The 22829-nt window shown below is 33.5% G+C and overlaps 1 protein-coding gene across 19 annotated transcripts in view; it reads left to right on the top strand.

Moving 5' to 3' along the window:
* Window positions 1–22829, top strand: part of ZNF644 (zinc finger protein 644) — a 123989-nt gene that overhangs the window by 89306 nt on the left and 11854 nt on the right. For 12 of the 19 annotated variants that reach the window (XM_004752615.3, XM_013056175.2, XM_013056176.2 and 9 more), the window contains 2 exons: window positions 9495–9597; window positions 10424–12117. In XM_004752615.3, coding sequence (XP_004752672.1) covers window positions 9495–9597; window positions 10424–10616 — 296 coding nt within the window. In that variant the 3' untranslated portion in view covers window positions 10617–12117. Of the gene's footprint in view, window positions 1–7395; window positions 7466–9494; window positions 9598–10423; window positions 12118–22829 lie in introns of those variants that run through there. The other 7 variants (XR_006601815.1, XR_006601816.1, XR_006601814.1 and 4 more) reach the window with 3 other exon arrangements.

Below are 22829 nucleotides of genomic sequence, written 5' to 3'. Positions count from 1 at the left end.
AAGTAATGGAGGATTATTGCTATTCTACACCAATAGACTCACCACCATCATAATTAATAAACAACTTCCAATGAGAAAAAGAGAACTTAAAAATTGATACTAGAAAGTCTTTCAGTCAATACCACCAGTGCAATATATCTACATTCTTTTTTTAGTAAAGTCAGTGTTTTATTTTTCATACCATCCACTTTTAAGTGGATTAGTAGATTGTGTGTTACTTAATAGGGTCTTTTGACTGTTTTCAGCTTTAATATAATTGGCCATAGAGGCTAACAACAAGTGCTAATGAATGTGTAACACAGTGCCAGGTGCCGAGTGCATGGATAAGCCACCAGAAAGTAATTCTTCTATTGTGGAAAGTGCTATAGGAACACTTTTCTCCTGTGGTGGAAAGGAAAAAATAGTATTGTGAAAGCTCAAGATGGCATTAAATTATTTGACTTTTTGTGAGTATCTCTGCAATTTTTAAAAAAATTATTATATTGCATCATGAGGAAATTGAATGTTTTTGTAGTGATTCATTCCACCAGAAAGAGTAGTAGAAACAGAACATTTTTTTATCTTATGATGATCAAACTTTAAAGGAGCAAACTAGCTTTTAGTTAAAGCAGATACCTTTGTAATTACTCTAGACTAGGCTATATGGAGGATACAGGAGAAGTATGAAAACATGTCCCTGTTATCAGAGAACTTAGGAGAGCATATGGGCAACACATATAAAACTATCAAAATTAGAGCTATGCAAGATAATATACAAGTGAATGGAAGTAAAGTATATGTGCTGTAGGAGATAAAGGTGTTTATTTTACTTTAGGCTTTTTGAGGGGAGCTGGGAATTAAGTTGTGTTCTTTTTTCCTGCTCTCACAATTTGTCTCAATTTTAAATAGAGCCTTCAAAAAGAAGGAAAAAGGAAAAGGAAAAGTAGTTCATGTTGCTATGTTTCTTGTCATTATGTTTAAAGTGAGAAATTAAAACTGGTAGTCAGAAAATTTTCATTCTTTAAACGAAATTTTTCGTTACTATATCGTATACCAGGACAGTGCTAGCTCTGAGACTGTAAAGACCCTATACTTGAGCTGCATAAACATACTCATGATCCTGGGGGATAAGTACAACTGCACTAACATGGACAACTTGATAAGGTTTCAACTAGACCCTAGACTTGATGGATGAGTAGTTTTAGGAGGAAGAGATGAAATAGAACATTCTAGGTAGAGCGAAGGACATAGCTTAGGCACAAAGGGATGAAATTTTGAGTTCAGGAGGTGCTGGAAGATTGAATTACAGGTATTTGGGAACATAGTAATGAAAGAAAGGTGGGGTTGACGCTTTTGAATCCTTGCTAAAAATTTTAGGAAGTCATGGAAGGATTTTTTAAAATAGGGGAATAATGTGGTCAAACTTGTATTTTAAAGTTATCCCTGATAAAGTGGACAATAGGTTTCTGTATTTTCTTGGCTCTAACTTACCTCTGGAGTACTGTTCCTCATTAAAAGTGCATGTCTCTATATATTTGCACAATAACATACCATCATTAAACATTAGCACATTGAATTGTTCAAGTAGAATAAATTTTCCAGGTATTCAAAGACTAGTGTCACACTTAATTTTATCCTAACCATTTTGATGATGTTTCTAAAATGTTCTTATTTCTGCCTTATGAAACTGTAGACTGACTATAATTTAATCATTTGGTAAGTAAGAGTCACCCTTATGTATTATAATACCAGCAAGAAATGCACTGTTTGCCCACAATACTAAAAATTGATTGTCTGATTTATTCACTAATTCAACAAGCAATTTTTTCAGTTCCTGCTTGGTTTATGCATTGCGCTAGTAAGTACTGCAGAGATAAATTGGATCTTATAGTACAAGCACATTATACATAACTGTAATACAGGACAAATTTTAAGGGCCATTGGAGAGGTACACCTCTCATGATACACTGTGGAAGTTCAGAGGAGGAGGGAAGGTACTTTTAGCTGGACCAGGACCCGGCAAGGCTTTTGGAAGTAACATTTGATTTGGACCCTGAGGATATCTAATTGAAATGGAAATAGGCATCAGGGTAGGGAAGAAGCTTACCTATAGGAGGGAGCAACTTGGGACAGTGGGAAGTTTATTGAAAATATGAGGAAGTAGGAGGTAGAGATGGACGGATAAAGGATATGGAATGCTAATCTCTGGTGATGGAATTAACTTTTGTAGTAAGGAAAAAGTGAAGTTTTGTGGGGGCTTGGGGGATTTTTTGTTTGTTTTTGTTTTTAAGAATTTGAGAAAAGTTAAAGGATTTGCTGGGGAGGTGGAGAAATTGTAGGTGAGGTCATTTTAGGAGTCCTGAAGCAGGACAATGACTATGAATGTAAAGGAAAGGTAATAAATATTATGGAAGTAGGTAAGAATTCGGCAGATTAGTTAAAGGTGGAAGAATAAGAGGACAGAGATAGAGATGACTCAGATTTTAAATCATGTTGCCGGGAAGATGGTTATACCAGTCAGTATAGTTAATGAATCTGCTACCTTGGTGTTTCTAAGCAAAGGGTAGACTTCATTGCTTATCCAGCAATAGGTTATCATCTAGCTATTCACTGTAACAGAGCAAATAACCACACTTATTCAGTCAGTAAATTTGTATTTCGGAGAGTGGAACCCTGAAGAGTTTTGTACCATTGTAGTCCAAAATATTTACATTTTATGATGCCTGCTTTTGATGTCATTAGTTATAAAATTTGAGAACTCTATTTGGTTAATAATCTTTTTTTACTAACCACTTGTTTTTCATAAAAATCTTAACTAGTCCCCTACCATTCTTGTTCATTCTGTTACAATTTCTGAGTTTTGCTTTTTATATCTTGTTTGATTTTTTTAACAATTGCATTAACCTAGATTTTTATATATTTGGATTTTTTAACATGTCTAATACCTTTATATCCTTTGTTATAATGTTTTGTGTTTGCTGTGATTTCTATTCTAACATGAATTTTTTAATGCTGTTTATAATCTGGATTAAGATATAATTATACCTTACAAGTAACAAGGCATGTTCTGGCCATTAAATGACTTTATGGAAATAATAAAACAATACATGGACTTTCTTTTGGAGGTAAGGGCAAGAGGATGACTTGATGGAGGCTATTGTTCCCTCATGTATCTAAGAAGTGGAAAAATAGTATTCACTCTTTCTTTGTTGTGTCTGGAATTTGAGGAATAAGTTTAATTTTTGCTGTGCATTGTTTAGAATAAATATTTAGTTGTGGCCTTAGCTGGAAGTTAACTCAAAGCAGAAGGGACCTGGTCAGTACCATGTTTGATTATAGTTTGGGTTTTGGCTGGAATGTGTAAACTTCAAAATTATTTAAAAAAAAAAAAATCAAATCTATTGGGATTTGTGCATTCGTGACCTTTAGATATACCGTTATAATTATTGTGCGCCCTATATAACTTGGACATTTTATAGTAAAGATAATTTATGGCAATATTAAAGTAATGTGGTTTCATTACCTAATTTTATAATCAGAAACATGTATTTAATTACTCCTACTAAATATAAAATGATTTATTTTGAAAATACTGAGGCTTTTAGGGGTCAAGGGAGTGTGATTATATACAAATAATTCTAAACAAAAGTTTTATAACAGATTAGTTATATATTTTAATGTTTATTCCAATTTTAGATGTGTCTTAGTTTTGGAAGAGTGGTTGATATTGGTAAGTGCATATTTTGCTTTAGTAAAACAGCATGCAAGTCCAACCCACTTAAGGAATTTTAAATGTTTTTTTCCTAACCTCTTACCACAGAGAAATAATAAATTTGCTATCCTTATTAACTCTTAACTGACCAGTAAACAACTTGTAGCCAGGATATTGTTAGCTTTTAGCTTTTGACAAGCTGGAAAAACTAGTCCGCTTGCAGTTTCTTTGTTTATAAAAATCTGTGTTGAAGTATACTTACCTTTAGCTTTTTCCTTCACCTAAGGGATGGTTGCTCAGAATATTCTTCTACAAACATCCCCCCTACTTTGAAATAGCAGAGACTTCTACAAATTGAATGTACTTTTTTCTCCCAAGTGGACCTAAGCTTAAATAAAGGCTACCTTCATTTGCATGAACTTATTCTCTGAACCAAGGATAGAAGGCTATTCCTACCCTTAATATAATCCTTAATATGTAGGGCAAACTCAAGCTACCTGCCTCTTCTAGATTAATACTTTAAGCAATAAACCTCATACTTAAAGCAAAGGAAATCTGCTTTTCACATATTTTGCATTCTGTCCTCTTCTAGGTAGAATGTTAAATCATGCAGGACCTAATTAACTTTGCCATGATTGCTCTGTGATTCTGTGTTAGTTATACTTTTAGTTACTGAGATTGGAAACTCTAAAAATTGATGAAAGTAACATATAGGATTCTGGAAAAAATATCCAATTTTGGAGTGAAACTATCAAGAGAAAATGATGGTGGAAATGTACTTCTGAGGTTGCTAATTGTATATCTATCTATATGCTTAATTTTGATTGGAAGGGGAACATTGCTTTTCATGACAATAAACCCCTTAAACTGCTTTTATGTATCTTGGGAATAATGACTGGTTTGATTATGGCAGTATACCTAGAAACAAAAAATTGGTATAGGGAGTAGGAAAGTCCTTTCCATTTTAATGGGCTATAAAGAGTGGGATTTAATGATTTTTCTCTTAATAGCTATTTTTTTTAATGAGCCAAGAGATTAAGAGGTGGAGCTGAGGGGCTGCCTTTCTCATTTAGAGTGGTAGGTACTCAGATCTGGCTACGTAATATGCAGGATCCAGTGCAAAATGAAGATGTAACGTCTCGTGTTAAAAAACTATTAAGAATTTGAAGACCGCGTACGACAACAGTGTTTACCAAGTATGGGATCCTATGTGACTGCACAAGTCATATACCCATGAAGTCTTATAGGCACTTTTTGCAAAGAGAAGAGCGTACACTGAAGAAATAAGAATTTGGCTTCCTCCCTCCCCCATCCCTATTTTATAAGGTAACATGTTTCTTCTCCCATCCCCCCAAAAGCGATGTTCCTTTTTCGGTTGGGGCTGAGGGAAAGAAAATGCTCTTTGCACAGTTCTTTATATGATTGGGACTTACGAACTTTGAAGGATTAATGATAGCAACTAGAACTGAATTTATTTATCATCTCAAATTTGTGTGCACCTTGGGACATATGCATTCTTCTCCTAACTTTTGCATTGCCGTTACTTACCCCACTACCAGTATGTTAATGGTGGTGGTGGAATGATGTCTTACATGCTTCCATCTTTTTATTCCTACCGTCTTCTTGAATGAGTTCTTAGCTGTTGTTGCTGCCTACCATCTTACACAGGCCAACTAGATGAAGACGACCTTTCCTATCCTCTAGTAGAGCTATACCATACCTCTTATTTTGGATGTATATAACCTGGCCATTGTATGAATTTTCACTTTACTCCAGAGATGCCAAAAACCAGTTAGGAACAAAACAAATGAGATGGAACTTTCCATTGTAAGGGAGGATGACTGCAAATAAAAATATTTTGAAGGTAAATGTCAACTTAGTTATGATGTGCTTCTTTACCACACTGAAGCTTCAGATGTTCCTAAGAAAAAAATTCTTGTATTTGGAGGTCATTTGTGTAGTGAACTAAAAAGAAAATGAAATTCAAACAGATGTATGTAATGGGAAGAAAGGTGGAAAGGTCAAAAGGACTTATTGTTGGAGCCCAAAGTAAATTCTTTTTCTTCTAGGTATAAAACTAAATAAGGCTCAGAAAACAAACTGGAATTTGTATCTCTTGTGTTACTCATTGATTTGCTTTTAACTAATTTGGTTTAGTGCTTTAGACACATTTGTTGTTGTTGTTGTTGTTGTTGTTGTTGGTGCTTTTGCTGTTGTTGTATTTTGTAGCATAGCAGTATGGTGTTCTTTTTGAGCGTTCATAAGTCTACTGTATTTCTCTTTCATTCCTATTTGATCAAACAGCTGTTTTACTGAAAGGAAAGGTATACTCTAAAACTTTGTATATAGCCTTACAGGATAATTTATTCTCCTTACAAGTAAAATACTCTCAGTAGGAAATCAGATCCTTTATAAATCAGATAACTGCAAAGATGTTTTCAACAGTCTTCTAGTTAAAATTGATCACTTTTCTGCCCCCCCCCTTAGGTGCCATAGGACGGGTTGAATGATTTTGTTCCTTTCTAAAACTCAAGGAGAAGAAAATCAAGATTCTAAAACCAGTCTAGTATTTTGTGTAAATTTTAAGTATAGAAACATTGGTAGATTTAAAATATTTTGGAGGAGATAAAAAAGTGTGCATGTTTTTACTTTTTGACACTAACAAATAAAATCCTGTTATAAAGAAAGACTTTATATAAAGTTATGTATTTGGCAGATTATTAATATAAACAACTTTGTTAAACCTTTGGCTATTTATCACAAATATTGATAAGCCCCATTATACTAAAACTGAATGGGTTAGTGTTCTGTTTTTAATGTTCTAGTGACTCCTGGTGCAGGCCAGAATAAAACTGCTTTTCCCTTTAGATACAATAAAAATTGTTGAATGAGAACATTTGTATAATATGTTTGTGCATCATCTTTTTCATTTAGTGGAACATTTTGTGTAAATCATCTTTTTCGTGTAGAAAATACCATATGGATGTCCCTTTGTGTGCATATTAACATATTAAATACTCATTTTTTTGCAGATTTTTCTAAAATGTTTGGGCAGTAATGCAGGGGTGAAGTTTGGATGTTGGTATTAGAAAAAACTATTCTTATAAAATGTATTCATGTTTTACCATCTAAAATAAATAAGTGATGTTTCAGGGGATAAGAAATTTTAAAATGATCATGGAGATATCAAGACACCAAGGTGTTTAGGTGTAAACTACCAGAGGTCCCAAGTTTTTCATATCCTTACTTTATGGACAAACTTCCAAGGATGCCCAATGCATGTGGTTCTCTAAACTTACTTGGAATCCTGGGTAATGGAGATTCTCAATCATATACTGGCAGAGTTCTCCTACTTTCCAAAGTCATACTTTCAAATATTAAATTACTATGAAAGCCTATGAGATTGTCATTTAAAATTTAGATCTGATCATTCATAAAAGCTCAGTTTCTAGAGTCCATACAACATCAAAAGTCAGAAAATTTCTTTTTCCTGTATTAAAGTCAAAAACATTTCTATATCTCAAATGTCCATTTCCATTTTTAAAAAATTATAGCATCTAAATATAACTGACAAAACATTCTATTGCCTACTTGCCCATCACCCTCTGCCCTTTTCCCTCAATTTGCTTTACACATTTAACATTAGCATTCTGTGAACAGATTTTTAAAGGATTGTTATAATGCATTCTGTTTGTATCCTACAGTAATTTATTTACATTTTAAAAGGAATTTGAATACACTGTGGCAATTTTGACAACCAGCAAGCTCATCAAAGTAAGATTCTCCCTATAATCTCATGATAAACCAAATGCTTATTCTGTTCCACATAACAAAGACAGGGATTGTGTGTGGTTTACCTTTTAGATAGGGAAAGAATAGCTGACGGCTAGTAGCACTTAACCCTTTGAGTTCCCTAAACTCTTTACTTCTAGTGTTATCAATTGCTCTATGCTTTAAAATCCACTTAAATTCAGATTGCTTACCAGTGCAACTAGGAAACTGAAGGTACTAATTACAAAGTACTTGATACCTCACTCTTCCTACTGGTTGTAAAGAACTTAGTTTCCACATCTGTAGACTGATCAATGAAGAATTTCTATGTGACTGTTAGCAACATACTCATTTAAACAAATGACCCACAGGTGTTTTGCAGGAATGCTACCTATATTGCATAGTGGCAGAACAAATTTCCATTCATATGCTGTCTAAATGTCAAAGGTTAAAAATTTGGGTTTTCCTTTGTTTTTTACACCAGAAATATTTGTTGAGTTTCTATGTGCCAGGGTCTTGATTGAAATAATTAATGATTTATAAGATTTTTCTATTCCAGATTTTGGTTGTTTAGCTTTGAATTAGCCATTCTTAACTTGATTTCCTGCAGTTCTTTACTTACTAGATTCTTCTTCTGAGCATAAGCAAGGGAATACTCTGGGCCCAAGCAGGATTTTACTTTTAAAGAGGCAGGTGACAAGAAGCAGAAACCAGCGGCTTGAATGAGATTTATCTAGGCTTCTCATGGTTTTTAATTTTCTATATGACATTTCTGTTAGCATTGCCACTTGACTACTGTAAGGAACTGTGTTTACTGGTTTTGTAATAGTAGCATCTATTCTTTTGGAATCTGGACTTGGAACAACTCATTTCACAGAATCCTTGAATAGCCAGTTCCTATTCTCTCTTTCCTAGAATTTCCAGGGGATTTCATGTGACAGGTTAACAGAAGAAAAACCATTTGTGTAACTCTTCTGTTACATTTGTTTCCCTCCCCCTTGGATCCCTAGAGATAAACTCTTACCTTCTCTTCCTGCTAATTGACCAGCAGCACCCTGGAATATTGTCATCCCTTTGTCCAAAGGAATGGTGTAGTTATATTCAAAGACCAATAAAATGTTATGTCCTATCATTCCTACTTATTAAAAAAAATACCTTTTTTCCCTCTATTAAATTACATTTTTTAGAATACGTGATTGAAGGAGAAGTCAAGTAATAGAAAAATTTCAAGAACAGCACAAAATTTTGATCCACTTTTAATATAAAAATCTTTTTTCCCCCTTTAATCACATTTTAAAAATAAGTTGTAGGAGAAAATGTAAAATTATTTTAAAAATGTAAAGAATAATTAGCATTACATTTCCAGTCCATTTGTAAATTTATGTGAGATAATCTGGATTTACATTTATTTCTTAATAAAATAAAACATTACTGTACATGCAATACAGGTTGAGTTTTAAAAAAATGAGAGTTGAGCTTTTTTTGCCCTTCCAAATGTTGGGCCAGCATATAATTTTAAGAGCTATTTGATATATATTTGCTATTAAAATTGATTTCTCATTGACTTTTTATTATGTTGATGATTCTTTACTAAGTTTTCAAAACATGTGAGACCTACTTAATGGAATGGTAATCAGATGGAAACTTAATTTAATGATCTTAAATAAAAGGTTGAAATTTTCCTGGAAATAAGGAAGAGTAATTAGATATGAAAATAACATACTTACAATCATAAGAGGAAAGATTATCATTGTGATAATTGGCCAATTTAGTAATTTCGAGTTTAGTTACATTCTCTCATTTCTAGTTCGGTATATGATAAAGCATTATTTGAAAAGTAGTGCAGGAAGAATGCATACAGATAATATTACTGTTGTTAAAGACCCAGCTGCAAGTTTAGTGCATGCTTCAGGGAATACAGATGAATATAGACTTTTTCTAACTTGGTTTAGATGGTCTGACCTCTCTAGAAGTATGTATTTCTATTTTAGAATATATATGAAATGCTAAGTCTTTCTCTTCCCTTTTTTAGCCTTAGATTGTAAACAAAAGAAATCAAGGTCAAGATCTGGAAGCAAGAAGAAGATGCTGTCATTACCTCATGGTGCTGACGAGGTTTACATTCTCCGATGCAGGTATGTGCTTATGTTGCTGTATCTGCTCAGTTTCTTCAGATTTTGCTTTGAGACATATTAGGGATTTTTAATTTGTGGCAGAAGGTGCATTCTCAGCTATCAAGTTATAAATGAAGTTTTGAAGACGGGCTTAAAATCTTACTTAGCTCATAATACACTGTATTTCACAACGGATGAATAAATTTTTTATATTATATCAGAACTTTGATGATACTCTGATTTATGAAAGGAGCATTTTTTGTTGTGATGTTTTTATTTATTTGCTTTGCTTTCGTATTTATGTACTTTAATTTGGTTTGATTTTTTTTTTTTTTAATTTGTCTTGCGTTTCTACTTCTTGGGAATTCATTTCTCTCCACTCATACTTCTAAGTGTAGCTATACAAACTTATTCCCATAAGTATAGCTATACAAACTTATTCCCACCTTTTTCTTTACTCATCCTCATGCAGTTTAAAGAATTCTGAGTTGGGGAAGGGTCATTTGGAAAGAATGGTACATTTTGGTATTATAGTTGTTTTAAATGTATTGAGTTATATAGGTATTAAGACGTTTTAATTAATTTCAATTTAATAATAATAGTTCTACCTCTACAAATATTACTACAGGTAATATAGCTGTTAAGCATATGAATTGGCAGTTTTATATTGTATTAAATAATTTTGACTTTATATGTATTTAAGAACTTTTGTTAAGTAGTACAGTTTGTGATAATACCTCCAAGATATAGTGAAGCCTACTTCTTATGTATATGGATTTTATGTGAATTGGTTTTAAATAAAGGGAATTGGTCATGTTAAGAGAACTGTTATCAACTTCTTCTATAGGTTTTGTGGCCTAGTCTTTCGTGGACCATTGTCTGTTCAGGAAGACTGGATTAAGCACTTACAACGACACATTGTAAACGCTAATCTTCCACGGACTGGAGCTGGCATGGTGGAAGTCACGTCACTACTTAAAAAGCCTGCCTCCATTACAGAAACTTCATTTTCTCTACTAATGGCAGAAGCAGCTTCATAGAACAAGGAAACCTTTTAAATAGCAAATTTAAATTGGATGTAAATTTGAAATTCTTTGTCTTTTTTTTATAAAGCCACGTTAAATTATCCATTTATAAATACTAAAGCAGGAAAATGGGGAAAAGTGAATTACAGTGACATCAGAGCAAACTGAGTACTTCAAACAGTAAGTAGTCTATATATTTTATATAGGATGGAGGATGTGTTTTTAAGATTTACTAAGTTTTGTCAGTTAACTGTGTTCACTCAATGAAAGATCAGTACATGTAAGCAGTCATTAGTAAACTGTTACACATGGATAACTTAAAGACAGACTTAATTGGAAAATTACATTTTCTTCAGTGTTACCGGAATCAAGGTTCTGTTTTTTCCCCACAAGACTTGCATTGAAAAATAAGATATTATATTTTGTTTGTATGTATTTAGTGTTTTGTATAATACCAGGAACCGCTAAACTAAATTTACTCAACTTAGGGCATTAAATATCATGTACTTCATAGTTTGAGACTGTTCACTCAAATAGGGCAGAGTACTATTCTATCTAGATGTGTAAGTGTTTTTTTAAAATCACATGGAACGGTTTTTTTTATACTAAAAAGTGGAGGGAGATTTGTTTAAACAAGTATTTCTAAAAGAAATATGTACATAGTCCTGGAAATTATTTGTGGTAAGGAAATATTCTTTACTCCAGTTGCATTTCTCAGACAATAAAGTGGTGCATCCATGCTACCTCCTACTTTGTCAACAAAGATGCTATTTACCCTTTACATTTTTGTATCATAATAGATTTAAAAATCTAATGTTCTTTATTGCAAGACATCCTTTTGTTAACAGATTTGTTTCTTTTTAATGTTTTACCTAAACTTTGACATGCTTACAGGACAGGTTTGCCTCTTACTTTATTTAACATTGTAGAAATGTAATTAATAAACAATGCTCACTACACAACTTAGAATAGGCTTTCTCATTTATATTCCAAATTTGATCAGTTAGCAAAACTTAATACACCAATTGAAATATTTCTACATATGATGAGAATGTTTACAATTTAAATTTTAGAACTTGTTTTGGATGTGATTATATGTACGAAAATCGTGTAACACTATGCTCATGCTAAGAATCGACATAACGGAATTACTGAAATAAATGTGCTGTGAGGAATGGAAAATATGGTGCAGATGTCTTGGTCATGATAAATTGTGATTCTTTTAAACTCTTTCCAAAAACAAAATATTTCTTTTAATCTGCAGTCAGATTCCTTTACAAATAACAGTTTTTGTATGCAAGCACCATTTCATTTTATTTCATGTAGTATGGCTAATACTATAGTTGAAATAAGGATATGCATTGGTAATTTTCTTCATATGTAAATAAAGTTTAAAACAGTTAAAATAAGGAGTATTTTGGTAGAGTATATACATACCTCACTGCCAGTGAAATTGCTTTCCTATGGTATATCTCCTTACCAGAAAAATCTCTAAATAAAAAAGACTTAAAGAAAATTATAATGTCTATATTGTGAAGCATTTCTTACTTTTATCACTGGTGGAAATAGTCCACTTGAGGTTGTGTTTTATTTTATTTAAATTGTTTATACTTAGCAGGTTACTTTATTTGTATACCTTATAAAGGAAATTAGGAAGTTGGATTAGATGGATCACTCTTATTAACCAAGGGTCTCCGGATCTCTGGGGTACTAGATAAGGGAAAAGTACTTCTAAGTTACTTTTATATTTTGAAATGCCTAATGCAAACTGTATTTCTCTATAAATATGAAACTAATTAAAATTTCAGATTTCTTTACTTCAAACTAAAATTATACAAAGTTTGTATATACTAGTTGTCTCCTACAGAGCATGTTTCATTCATAGTTATAAATGAATATATTTTTTAAATTGGAAGAATTATTTACATAGCAGGTAGAGTTCAGAAATTTTTTTAAAATTACAGTTTTGGGAGGGAAAGACTAGCAGTCACTATAACCCCTTTCAGCTCTAATCTTTATAATTCTGTGATTTTTATTAAGCAGACGATCAAGATGTAAGAATACAGGTAGAATATGTAGTTTGATCACAGATTTTATAAGCAAGTCTATATTAAATTTTTTATGTTAAGCTATTTAAAACAAGAATTTCTTTTTCTGTATGTGAGAAGTAAATGGAATAATTCAGATTAAAAACAGTAAACTTAGAGGGATTCCTAGAAAGTAAAGTAAAAATCACTTTTCATGGTAAAGATATTTGGGTTTCAAAATTTTAATTCTTTTGGAAGCCAAGTTTATCTTTTAGTTGACAACTAGAGAATTAAGACTTACTTTCTTTTGGTTTGCACTAGAAAAGAAATTATATTGTCTCAAGTTACATGGTATCAGAATATGGCATGATTCAGTATTGACTGTTGCCTAATTTTCTTTTAATTCTTTTTTTTATCATTATCTAAAATATTTGAGCTTTTACAGTATTAGAGTTTTTTCTTTTTTAAAAAAAATCTGATTTGAAGTATCGATTTATTTAACAGCATTAAAACAAAAAGGTTAACTTCTCTAAAAGTAATATTTTCTACTATGCTTCTTTAGAATATATTAGAATGTTGGTGTAGCGAATATCTCTATTTTGGAGTTCACATGCATATGAAATCAAGAACTGTATAGTTAAAACCTATAGCCTTAAAGATAGCTTTGACTTTTTTTCCTAAGAAAGTTTAATATATGCTCATTTTGGAAATATTTTGAAAACGAAAAAGTGAAAAATGGCAACATTACCTTGGTATAATCACTCAAAGACATTTACTTGCAATAGCTTGTTATATTTCTTTCTCTTGTCCTATCGTTTCAGTGTACCTGTGATTGTATGTAATATAATGTATTCTGCTTTCCCAGTTTTAAATTTGAGTGGTGCAGTGTATAGACTAACCTTTGAATACTAGATCTGGGGCTTTTTCCAATACCAACAGCAAATTTTCTCATTCTCCAGGTGCCATCTGGGTATCCAGGAATTGGATTCAATTCTAACATTACCTAGAGTTAGCAGCAGACTCGTTAGGTTAAAGAGCTCAGTCCCCACACTTCAGAGGCCAGTTACAAGTATTGAGTCACTTGTACTTCTGACCAACTGGCTATAAATTGAGGGTTCCCACAACACCCTCTTCAAACTCAATAATTTCTTTTTTTTTTTAATTTTTTATTTTTTATAAACATATATTTTTATCCCCAGGGGTACAGGTCTGTGAATCGCCAGGTTTACACATTTCCAAACTCAATAATTTCTTAAGAGAGCCTACAGAACTCAGGGAAAACATTTGACTTCCACAGTTCATTATAAAGGACATAACTCAGAAGGCACCTGGGTGGCGTAGTCAGTCGAGTGTCCAAGTCTTGATTTTGGCTCAGGTCATAATCTCAGGGTCCTGTAATCGAGCCCCATACCAGGCTCTGTGCTAAGCGCAGAGTCTGCTTTTCCCTCTCTCCTTTTGCTCCCCCTCCCTTTTTCAAATGGATAAATAAATAAAATATTTAAAATAAATAAAGGACATAACTTAGGAACAGACAAATGGAAAGAGATGCAAGGTATACAGGGAAGAAGGTGGCATGGAGCTTCCTTCCCCTCTCAGAGTGCACTACCCTCCCAGCATCTTGATGTGTTTACCAGCCTGGAAGCTCTTTGAACCCCTGTTGCTTAGACGTTATTATGGAAGTTTTATTACATAGGTATGATTGATTAAATCACTGGACTTCGGTGGTTAACTCAATCTCAAGCTTTTTTACGCCTCCCTGTGGGGCCAAAGTAGGGATGGTGGGGAGGGGTGCTAGAAGTTGCAGTCCTCTAATCATGCGTTAGTTTTTCTGATGATCAGCTCCCATCCTGAACCTATTTAAGGGCCCTCAGCCACCAGTTGTCTCATTATTCTTGTAAGTTCAGCTGTTAATCATTTTAAAATAAGCTGTTCTGTATTTCCCGATTAGTTTTCATATATTTACTTAATTTTATCTCTAGTTTTCTAAAGTTTTGCTATATGAGTGGGAATTTATTTTTTACTGTTGTCAAGTTTGGGATCTCTGCTGGGCATTGGAAATTTCCTAGCCGTTGCCTCACAGCTATTTCTTCTGCCTCATTCTCTTTCTTTTGGAACTAAATGTATGTTAAATTCTTCTCACTGTGTCCTCTGGGTGTTTTTTTGTTTTGTTTTGTTTTGTTTTGTTTTACCATTTCTTCTCAGTTTTCTGTCTGTTGATGCTACATTTCAGTTAATTTCTTTTGACCGAACTTCTGGTTTACTCATTTTCTCAGTTACTAACCCCATTTACTGAAGTCTTAATTTTGGTTGTATATTTTTCAGGTCTAGAATTTCTGTTGGTTCTTTTTCAGATATGCATTTTATTGTTTCTCGTAGTCTGTTTGACTGTTATTTCCTTAAATATGGTCTACATAGTTATTTATATATTCTCCTTCTCAAAATTCCAAATAATTGTGGGTCTGGGCTTATTGATAGTTGCTTTTCCTACTTCTTGTTCATGGTATCTTGTTTTATTTGCCTAGATGTTTAATAGTACGTTATTTTTCGACATTATATTTGAAAACTATTGTAGAACTATTTTGAAGCCTAGGATAGTATCTTTTCCCATGGGATTTTCATTTACTTCTGCCAAATGAGTAAGAGTTCTACCAGTTTAGAACATGTTAAACCCAAATTCCAGATTTGTATTTTCCTAGTCTACTAGATGACGCAAAGTCAGGCTCTGTAAGAGCTGGATCATGGAAAAAGTTCATATACCTCTGGTTCACCTTTTACGCTGTAAATATAGTTAGTTCTGTTAGCTCCATGAAGCCACCGAAATTTCAACTTAGTTTCATAGCTATTTCTACCAGATACTATATGCCCTCTGGGCAAAAATAAAAGGCTTTATTCGGTGGTCCCACAGGGTTTCTTATCTTCCCTTAGAGTGTGACTGGTTAATTTTTTACTCTTGTGCTATATTTTTATTGCTTATGTGATGTTTTTGTTTTTATTAATCCGATCTTTTTAGTTGACCTCAGTGAGAGAAGTTATTGAAATTAGGTAGTCTACTATTATCCAAATCAGAAGTCCTTACATAAATTTCTGGCAGAGGGGATTTTGTGTGTGTTTTTCAGTTCTGTTTTCCTATAAGAGTTCTAGGGACACCTGGGTGACTCATTGGGTTAAAGTGTCCAACTCTCAGTTTCAGCTCAGGTCATGATTTTAGGGTGGTGGGATGAAGCCCTGCCTTGGGCTCTGTACTCTGTACTCAGCATGGGGTCTGATTGTCCCTCTCCCTTTGCTTCTCCCCATGCTCATGAGCACTCTTCCTCTCTCCCTCTCTCTCAAATAAATAACAAAATTTTTTTTAAAAAATAATTCTGATAGTGTACATCCAGTCAGTATTCACTTAATGATTAAGTGAATAAGATGTCCATCAACAGATGACTGGATAAAGAAGATGTGGTACAATGGAATACTATGCAGCCATCAAAAAAATTTTGGCTTATTAAAAAAGTTTTTATTTAGGGGTGCCTGGGTGGCTCAGTGGGTTAAAGCCTCTGCTTTCGGCTCAGGTCATGGTCCCAGGGTCCTGGGATCGAGCCCCGCATCGGGCTCTCTGCTCAGCAGGGAGCCTGCTTCCACTTCTCTCTCTGCCTGCCTCTCTGCCTGCTTGTGATCTCTGTCTGTCAAATAAATAAATAAAATATTTAAAAAAAAAAAAAGTTTTTATTTAAGTTCTAGTTAGTTAACATACAGTGTTATGTTAGCTACAGCTGTACAATATAGTGATTCAGTACTTTCATACAACATTCAGTATTCTTTACAAGTGCTCTCCTTAATCCCTATCACCAATGTAATCCATCCACCCACTCCCCTCTCATCTTGTAACCATCAGTTCTCTATAGTTACAAGTCTATTTCTTGGTTTACTTATATCTCTGTTTTTTTTTTCCCCTTGTTTGTTTTGTTTTTTAAATTCCACATAGGAGTGAAATCATATAGTATTAACTGTTTTGCTCTTCCAGATCTGTATTTTTAAAATTAGTTTGTTGAAAGAGAATTAGTTTGTCAAATTCCATTTGAACTCTGAGATTTTGCTTAGAACTGTACTGAATTTATGAAGTAATTTGTGGAGAATAGGAAAATATGGGTCTTTTTAAGGAATTTGGTATTTTTAGGATTATGGCCTATTTTTTTCATTTATCTTCATATCTTACATGAAAGTCTTACAGTTTTCTTCATGAAGAATTGCACATTTAAAATTTGTTTCCATATATTTTAGCTTTTGCTGCTATTGTGAGTGGATTCTTCTCAGAATTTTTAGTTGAATGTTCTGATGTAAAGGGAAAGTACTGATTCTCTGTGTAGCAGTCATTTATATACTCTCACGTTGCTGAACTCATATTTTTATTCTAATATTTTTTCACTTTTGACATTTCTGTAGACAATCATATCATCTGCAAATTGTGATATTTTCTCTTCCTTCCCAATATTTATCCTTAGTCTTTTTCTTGTGTTCTTACATTATCAAGGATCTCCAGTATGATATTGAATATTAGTAGTGATAGATTACATTACGGTCTTGCTTCTGATTGTAATGGAGATACTTTTGTTGCATCATTAAATATAATTCACTGGAAGTTACTTGTAGACACAGTTTATTGAGTTAAAAAGGGTTTATTTCTGGGGCGCCTGGGTGGCTCAGTGGGTTAAGCTGCTGCCTACGGCTCATGATCTCAGGGTTCTGGGATCGAGTCCCACGTTGGGCTCTCTGCTCAGCGGGGAGACTGCTTCCCTTCCTCTCTCTCTGCCTGCCTCTCTGCCTACTGGTCAAATAAATAAATAAAATCTTTAAAAATAAAAATAAAAAAATAAGGGTTTATTTCTTATTGGATAAGAATTTTTTACTTTCTTTTAAATAAAAAATGGACTCTCAGTGTTAATACATGTGTCTTCAGCTTCTAGTGAGATTTACATATGATTTTTCTTTTTTAATCTGTTGGTGTTAGCAAAAAAAAAAATTAACAGACTTTTCCACATTGAACCATCCTTAAATGTGTCCTTAGTCTGTGCTTTGCTTCATACTGTGAACTTAATTTGCTTCTATTTCATTAAAGTATTTTTTGATGTCTGTTATTGATATTGGATTTTACTTTTTTCTTCTGCTGTATTTGTCTGGATTTGGTACCCAAGTTATGCTGACCTCATAAAATGAGTTGGGAAGTTTAAATGTATGTGCCTATGCTCTGAAAGAATTCTCTTAACATAGGCAGTTTTGCTTTCTTAAAGATTTGAGAGTACTCATCCATAAACTCATGAGCCTAATACCTTTGAAAGATAAATCTTTTGATTACTTTTACTATTTCTTTTATAATCATTGGTTAATTTTTTCCCCTCTCTGAAGCAAGTTTAGTTATATTTTTTCCTAGAAGAGTACCTGTTTTTTCTAGATTTTCTAAAATTTTGGAATAACTTATACATAGTATTCTTCTACAAGTTGTTTAATCTCCACATCTGTCAATTGTTTGCTCACATTACTAGTGTTTACTTCAAGCTTGGCTTTTTTTCCTTAATTAAACTTCCTGAAGTTTTTATCTGTTTTTGTTAGTCTTTTCAAGAACTTATACTTGGTATTTTTTTCATCACCTCTATTTTTCTACCTTCCACAACTTAACTCTTATTTTCGTTCAACCTTTTGGTTCCTAAAAACCGTATATAAGGCTGTATGTTTTCAGAAGCATAACAAAATTGATCATATCTCATGGATTTAAATATATAGAACTACCATCGTTATTTATTACCTTATGTTTCCATTTCAGTTTCTTTTTTAGCCAGTTTTTACCTTTGGGGAATTTGTTGAAATTTTCTGTGTAGCCTAAGATACATAGTTACTTCTTGGTGATATCTCATGTAAGAAAACAGTGCATAGTCTCTGAGTTTTGGGGTACAGAATTATATATATGTAGATATATTTGTGATACAAGTCATATATTAAAAACATGCCAAGTACATAAGTGTTATGTGTGTGTATATATAGGTACACAGGATGTGTGTGTGTATGTATATGTGTATATATATGTACATTCAGGATTTAAACAATGCCATTTAAATTATATCATACTCCTGTGTCATGTACTTCACCTGCCAAGTTCTGTGAAAGTTGTGTTAGGATCCCAGTATGATTGCTACTATGTCTCTTTCTCTTCATCCTCAGATTTGGCTTTTTCTCTATTTCTAGTCACTGTTCTTGAATATATGAAGGTTCATGATGACTATTGAATCTACTTCAATGCAATAGAAACACCCCCAAGAAGCCCCATTTTTAATTTTTATTATTTACCTGATATGCTTTTTTGTACCTCTTTTCTAATGTCGTTTTATTTTAGGTTTTCCTCTTTTCAACGACATAGAGCCCAGTTTGAGATGAATAGGTTAATATAACCACTCATATTTTTGTGCTTATGTATATGTTTATGCTTATTCTGTCCATATTATCTTATACTTTCTATGTATTGTATTTTCTTAATGTTTCTTTTCCTATCTTTTATTGAATTTGAGTATTCTTTGTTAAATACATATATATAATATATAAGTATATTAATATATATATATATATATAATATACATATTTGTAGTGAGGTCTTATAGGACAAAAAAAAATACCTCTTTCATTTAATACAGTTTCTAGATTCTCTTGGAATATATATACTTTTTCAAATTAAGGCTTTACTATGGTCTCTTTTTTGTGTCGTTTTCCCCATCCCACCCATCCCCACCACCAAATTCTTACGTTGAAATCCTAACCACCAAAGGTGATGGTGTGAATAGATGGGGCCTTTGGGGCTGATAAGGTCATGAGAGTAGAGCCCTCATAAATAAAATTAGTGCTTTTAAAAAAAGATTTCTAGCCCTTTCCACCACATGAGACATCTGTGACTTTTAAGAGGGCTCACTACAGTCTGACCATGCTAGCATCCTGATCTTGGACTTCTAGCCTCCAGACCTATGAACAATAAATGTTTCTTTTTTGTTTATAAGCTACCCAGTTTGTGGTGTTTTTTTTTTTTAATAGCAATCAGAATGGATTAACACTTTAACTTAAACTAAGTCTTTGTGGGGCACCTGGGTGACTCAGTGGGTTAAGCGTCTGCCTTCGGCTCAGGTCATGATACCGGTGTTCTGGGATTGTGCCCCACATCGGGCTCTCCGCTTGGTGGGGAGCCTGCTCCCCCCCCCTCCTCTCTCTCTGCCTGCCTCTGCCTACTTGTGATCTCTGTCTGCCAAATAAATAAATAAATCTTTAAAAATTTTAAAATAAATAAAAATAAAAATAAACTAAGTCTTTGGAATACCTGGGTGGCACAGTGGATTAAAGCCCACCTGCCTTCGGCTCAGGTCATGATCCCAGGGTCCTGGGGTCAAGCCCCAAATCGGGCTCTCTTCTCAGCGGGGAGCCTGCTTCCCTTCCTCTCTCTCTGCCTGCCTTTCTGCCTACTTGTGGTCTGTCTGTGAAATAAATAAATGATATCTTTAAACAAAACAAAACAAAAAAAAACACAGTCTTTAATCCATTTGAAATTTGCGTTTGCTTATGGTGTAATGTAGGTGTCTGTTTCTCTCTCCTTCCATAATGGAAAGATAGCTGTACAACACCAATTTTTTATACTGTTCTTAGTCCAACAGAATTGAACTACTACTTTTGTCACATATTAAATCTCAGGTAACCTGGGATCTGCACCTGGAATCTCTGTTCTGTTCAGCTGTTTTTTGTGTGTGTTGTTTTGTTTTTGTCTCTTTTCTAAGTCTATATACTAAACAAATATTTGTTTGATTACAGGAGGTTTTTTAGGCTATATTGTGATAACTGGCAGAGCAAAATTCCCTGTCCCTCTTTAGAATATACTTACCTTCTTTACTGTTCTCTCAGAGTGAGATATTTAGAGTGATATTAGTGCATTGCTATTGTGCTTCAAAAGTTTTAATTCCCTATTTTCATAACAGTGAGATGTCTGGCCTTATTCATTTGTTTAATTTTACGTGGCTAACCAGTGTTTCCATTTCTCTTATTCCATCTTGTGGTCTCTTCTTAGCTTGTTTTTTACTTTTGCTCGGAAAAGTGAATCATAAGTCACATAAGTTCACTGACTAAAGGCTCTTCAGAGGCAGTCCTCTTCTCTCAGAATGGGTAGATGCTGATTGTCTCAGAGTGTGTAGATGTGCTATTTCATTGCCAATCTGAGTTTTTTCCTTTAAGTAACTTGCTTTTTCTACCCAGATATTTATAAGATTGTCTTTTTTATCCTTAGAATTCTAGAACTTTGCCAAGCATGCCTAAATGTGTGCTTTTCTCACCAGTGCAACCTGCAACTTAGCAGAATCTAAGCTTTCTGTAACTCAGGTAAAATTTTCTGCTATTATCTTTTGAATAGTTTTATCTTTCCCATTTGCTTTTGTTTTTCTCCTTCCAGAATTTCTATTATTTTTATTATTTTATTATTCTGCCTTTTGTATTTCCTTATTTTACAAATCTGTACCCTCATGATTTTCATTTATGTATGTTTGCCTTGTACTTTGAAATATTTTTTGCACTTATAGTGAATGAGCTCCTCTTAAATTCATTTAAATTTTGTTACAAAATAAAATAAAATTTTGTTTCAAAAATACGTTATTAAGCTTTCAGAAACGTGTGTGTGCATGCGCATGTATGTATGTGTGCACTGCACTTGAATCTCCTTATGTGCTGTGATTTATTTTCATTTATGTTTTCATGTTCTCTAGTATTTCTGTTTTACTGAGTATATGTTTTGATTATTTTGCTGATTTCCTCTCTGGTTGCTGGGCTGCCTTAAGTAGGTTGTTTTTCTTTTTCAGCTCAGTGGGTTCAAATCTGTTTGTTGGGTATGGGGATATCCTTTATATTAACAGACTTCCAAGTAATGAAATGTGAAGTGGCAATCTCTTGCTGAGGTACCTGAAGGATATTCCCGATGTCTCTCTGCACTCTATAATCTCTCCATCTCCAGAGCAGGGAGGATTCAGTCTACCCATTCAGTTCCTTTTGGGCTTGAAAAGGATATAATATGCTTACATAGGGGCCAGGTAGCTCTGATTACCAAGCTCTTTCTAGGACCCACCATCTTCTAGTCCTAACCCTTGAGCTTCAACACATGGAGAAGAAAGTTCTGTATCAGTTCCCTTTTCTCTCAGGACTACAAGAGAGCCCCATGTCTCACATTTACACCAGTTTACCTCTAAGTCTCAACAGTCATCTGGCTTAGAAAAAAACTTAAAGTTTAATAGTGTTGAGAGTAGAGAAAAAGGAAATTGTTAAAATCACACCTATCCCATAATTTCCTCACCCTTAAAACTTTTAACAACTATTAATTTTTAATTAGCATCTACTATAATGAATATCTGTGTCTTTTCCTCCACCATCACAAGAACCTTAGCATGATTTACCTTCTTCCTATTCAGCAATGTGTATTTTTCAACCCTCTCAAGTTTGGCTTCCATATTTATTAAATTGTTTTATTTATTTAGAGAGATGGTATAAGTGGTGGGGGAGGGGATATAAGGAAAGGGAGAGAGAATTCCAAGCAGACTTCATGCTGAGCACAGAGCCCATGACCTTGAGATCATGACTTTAGCCGAAACCAAGAGTCAGATGATCAAGTGACTGAGCCACTAAGGTGCCCCAAATCTCTGTCCTTTAGTACACATCTTTTTACAGTCTATGTGAAGAATACATAAAGCCCTGTGTATTGAAGTACAGTGGGTGGGTTTGGATTTCCTTTTTGAGGCAGATTCCATTTGTCATCTGTTTTTTGCAGGATTACTCATAGTTTCTGATTAATCAAAATACACTTTCTTTTCTCCCAGCACTGTTAAAGACTTTCACATTTTTTCTTTGTGTCAGTTTTTAGGGACCTTGACCCAAACTTCAGAAACTAATCCATAAATTATTGTGAATGTGTAACTTTCCCTGTTCACTCAGATCACTTCTCCAGTGATTTTGTAGTCACTGGTAAACTTCAGTGTGTTGCACAGTCTATACGACATGTAATTTACATTAAAGCCCTTTTTTTATTAATAGGAGAAAAGTTCATATAATTGGAGTAGTATATTATTTTCTTAAACCATTATGAAATCATGTTACAGCACATGGTATTTATGTTCAAAACAATGTTCTTTTTATCTGCCTCAACTCTTTTTTTTTC

Source organism: Mustela putorius, unplaced genomic scaffold, assembly GCF_011764305.1.
Source record: "Mustela putorius furo isolate JIRA1106 unplaced genomic scaffold, ASM1176430v1.1 tig00003853_pilon_pilon_pilon, whole genome shotgun sequence".
NCBI lineage: Eukaryota > Metazoa > Chordata > Mammalia > Carnivora > Mustelidae > Mustela > Mustela putorius.
Note: the sequence above shows the minus strand (reverse complement) of the source record. Positions and strands in the feature narration are given on the sequence as shown.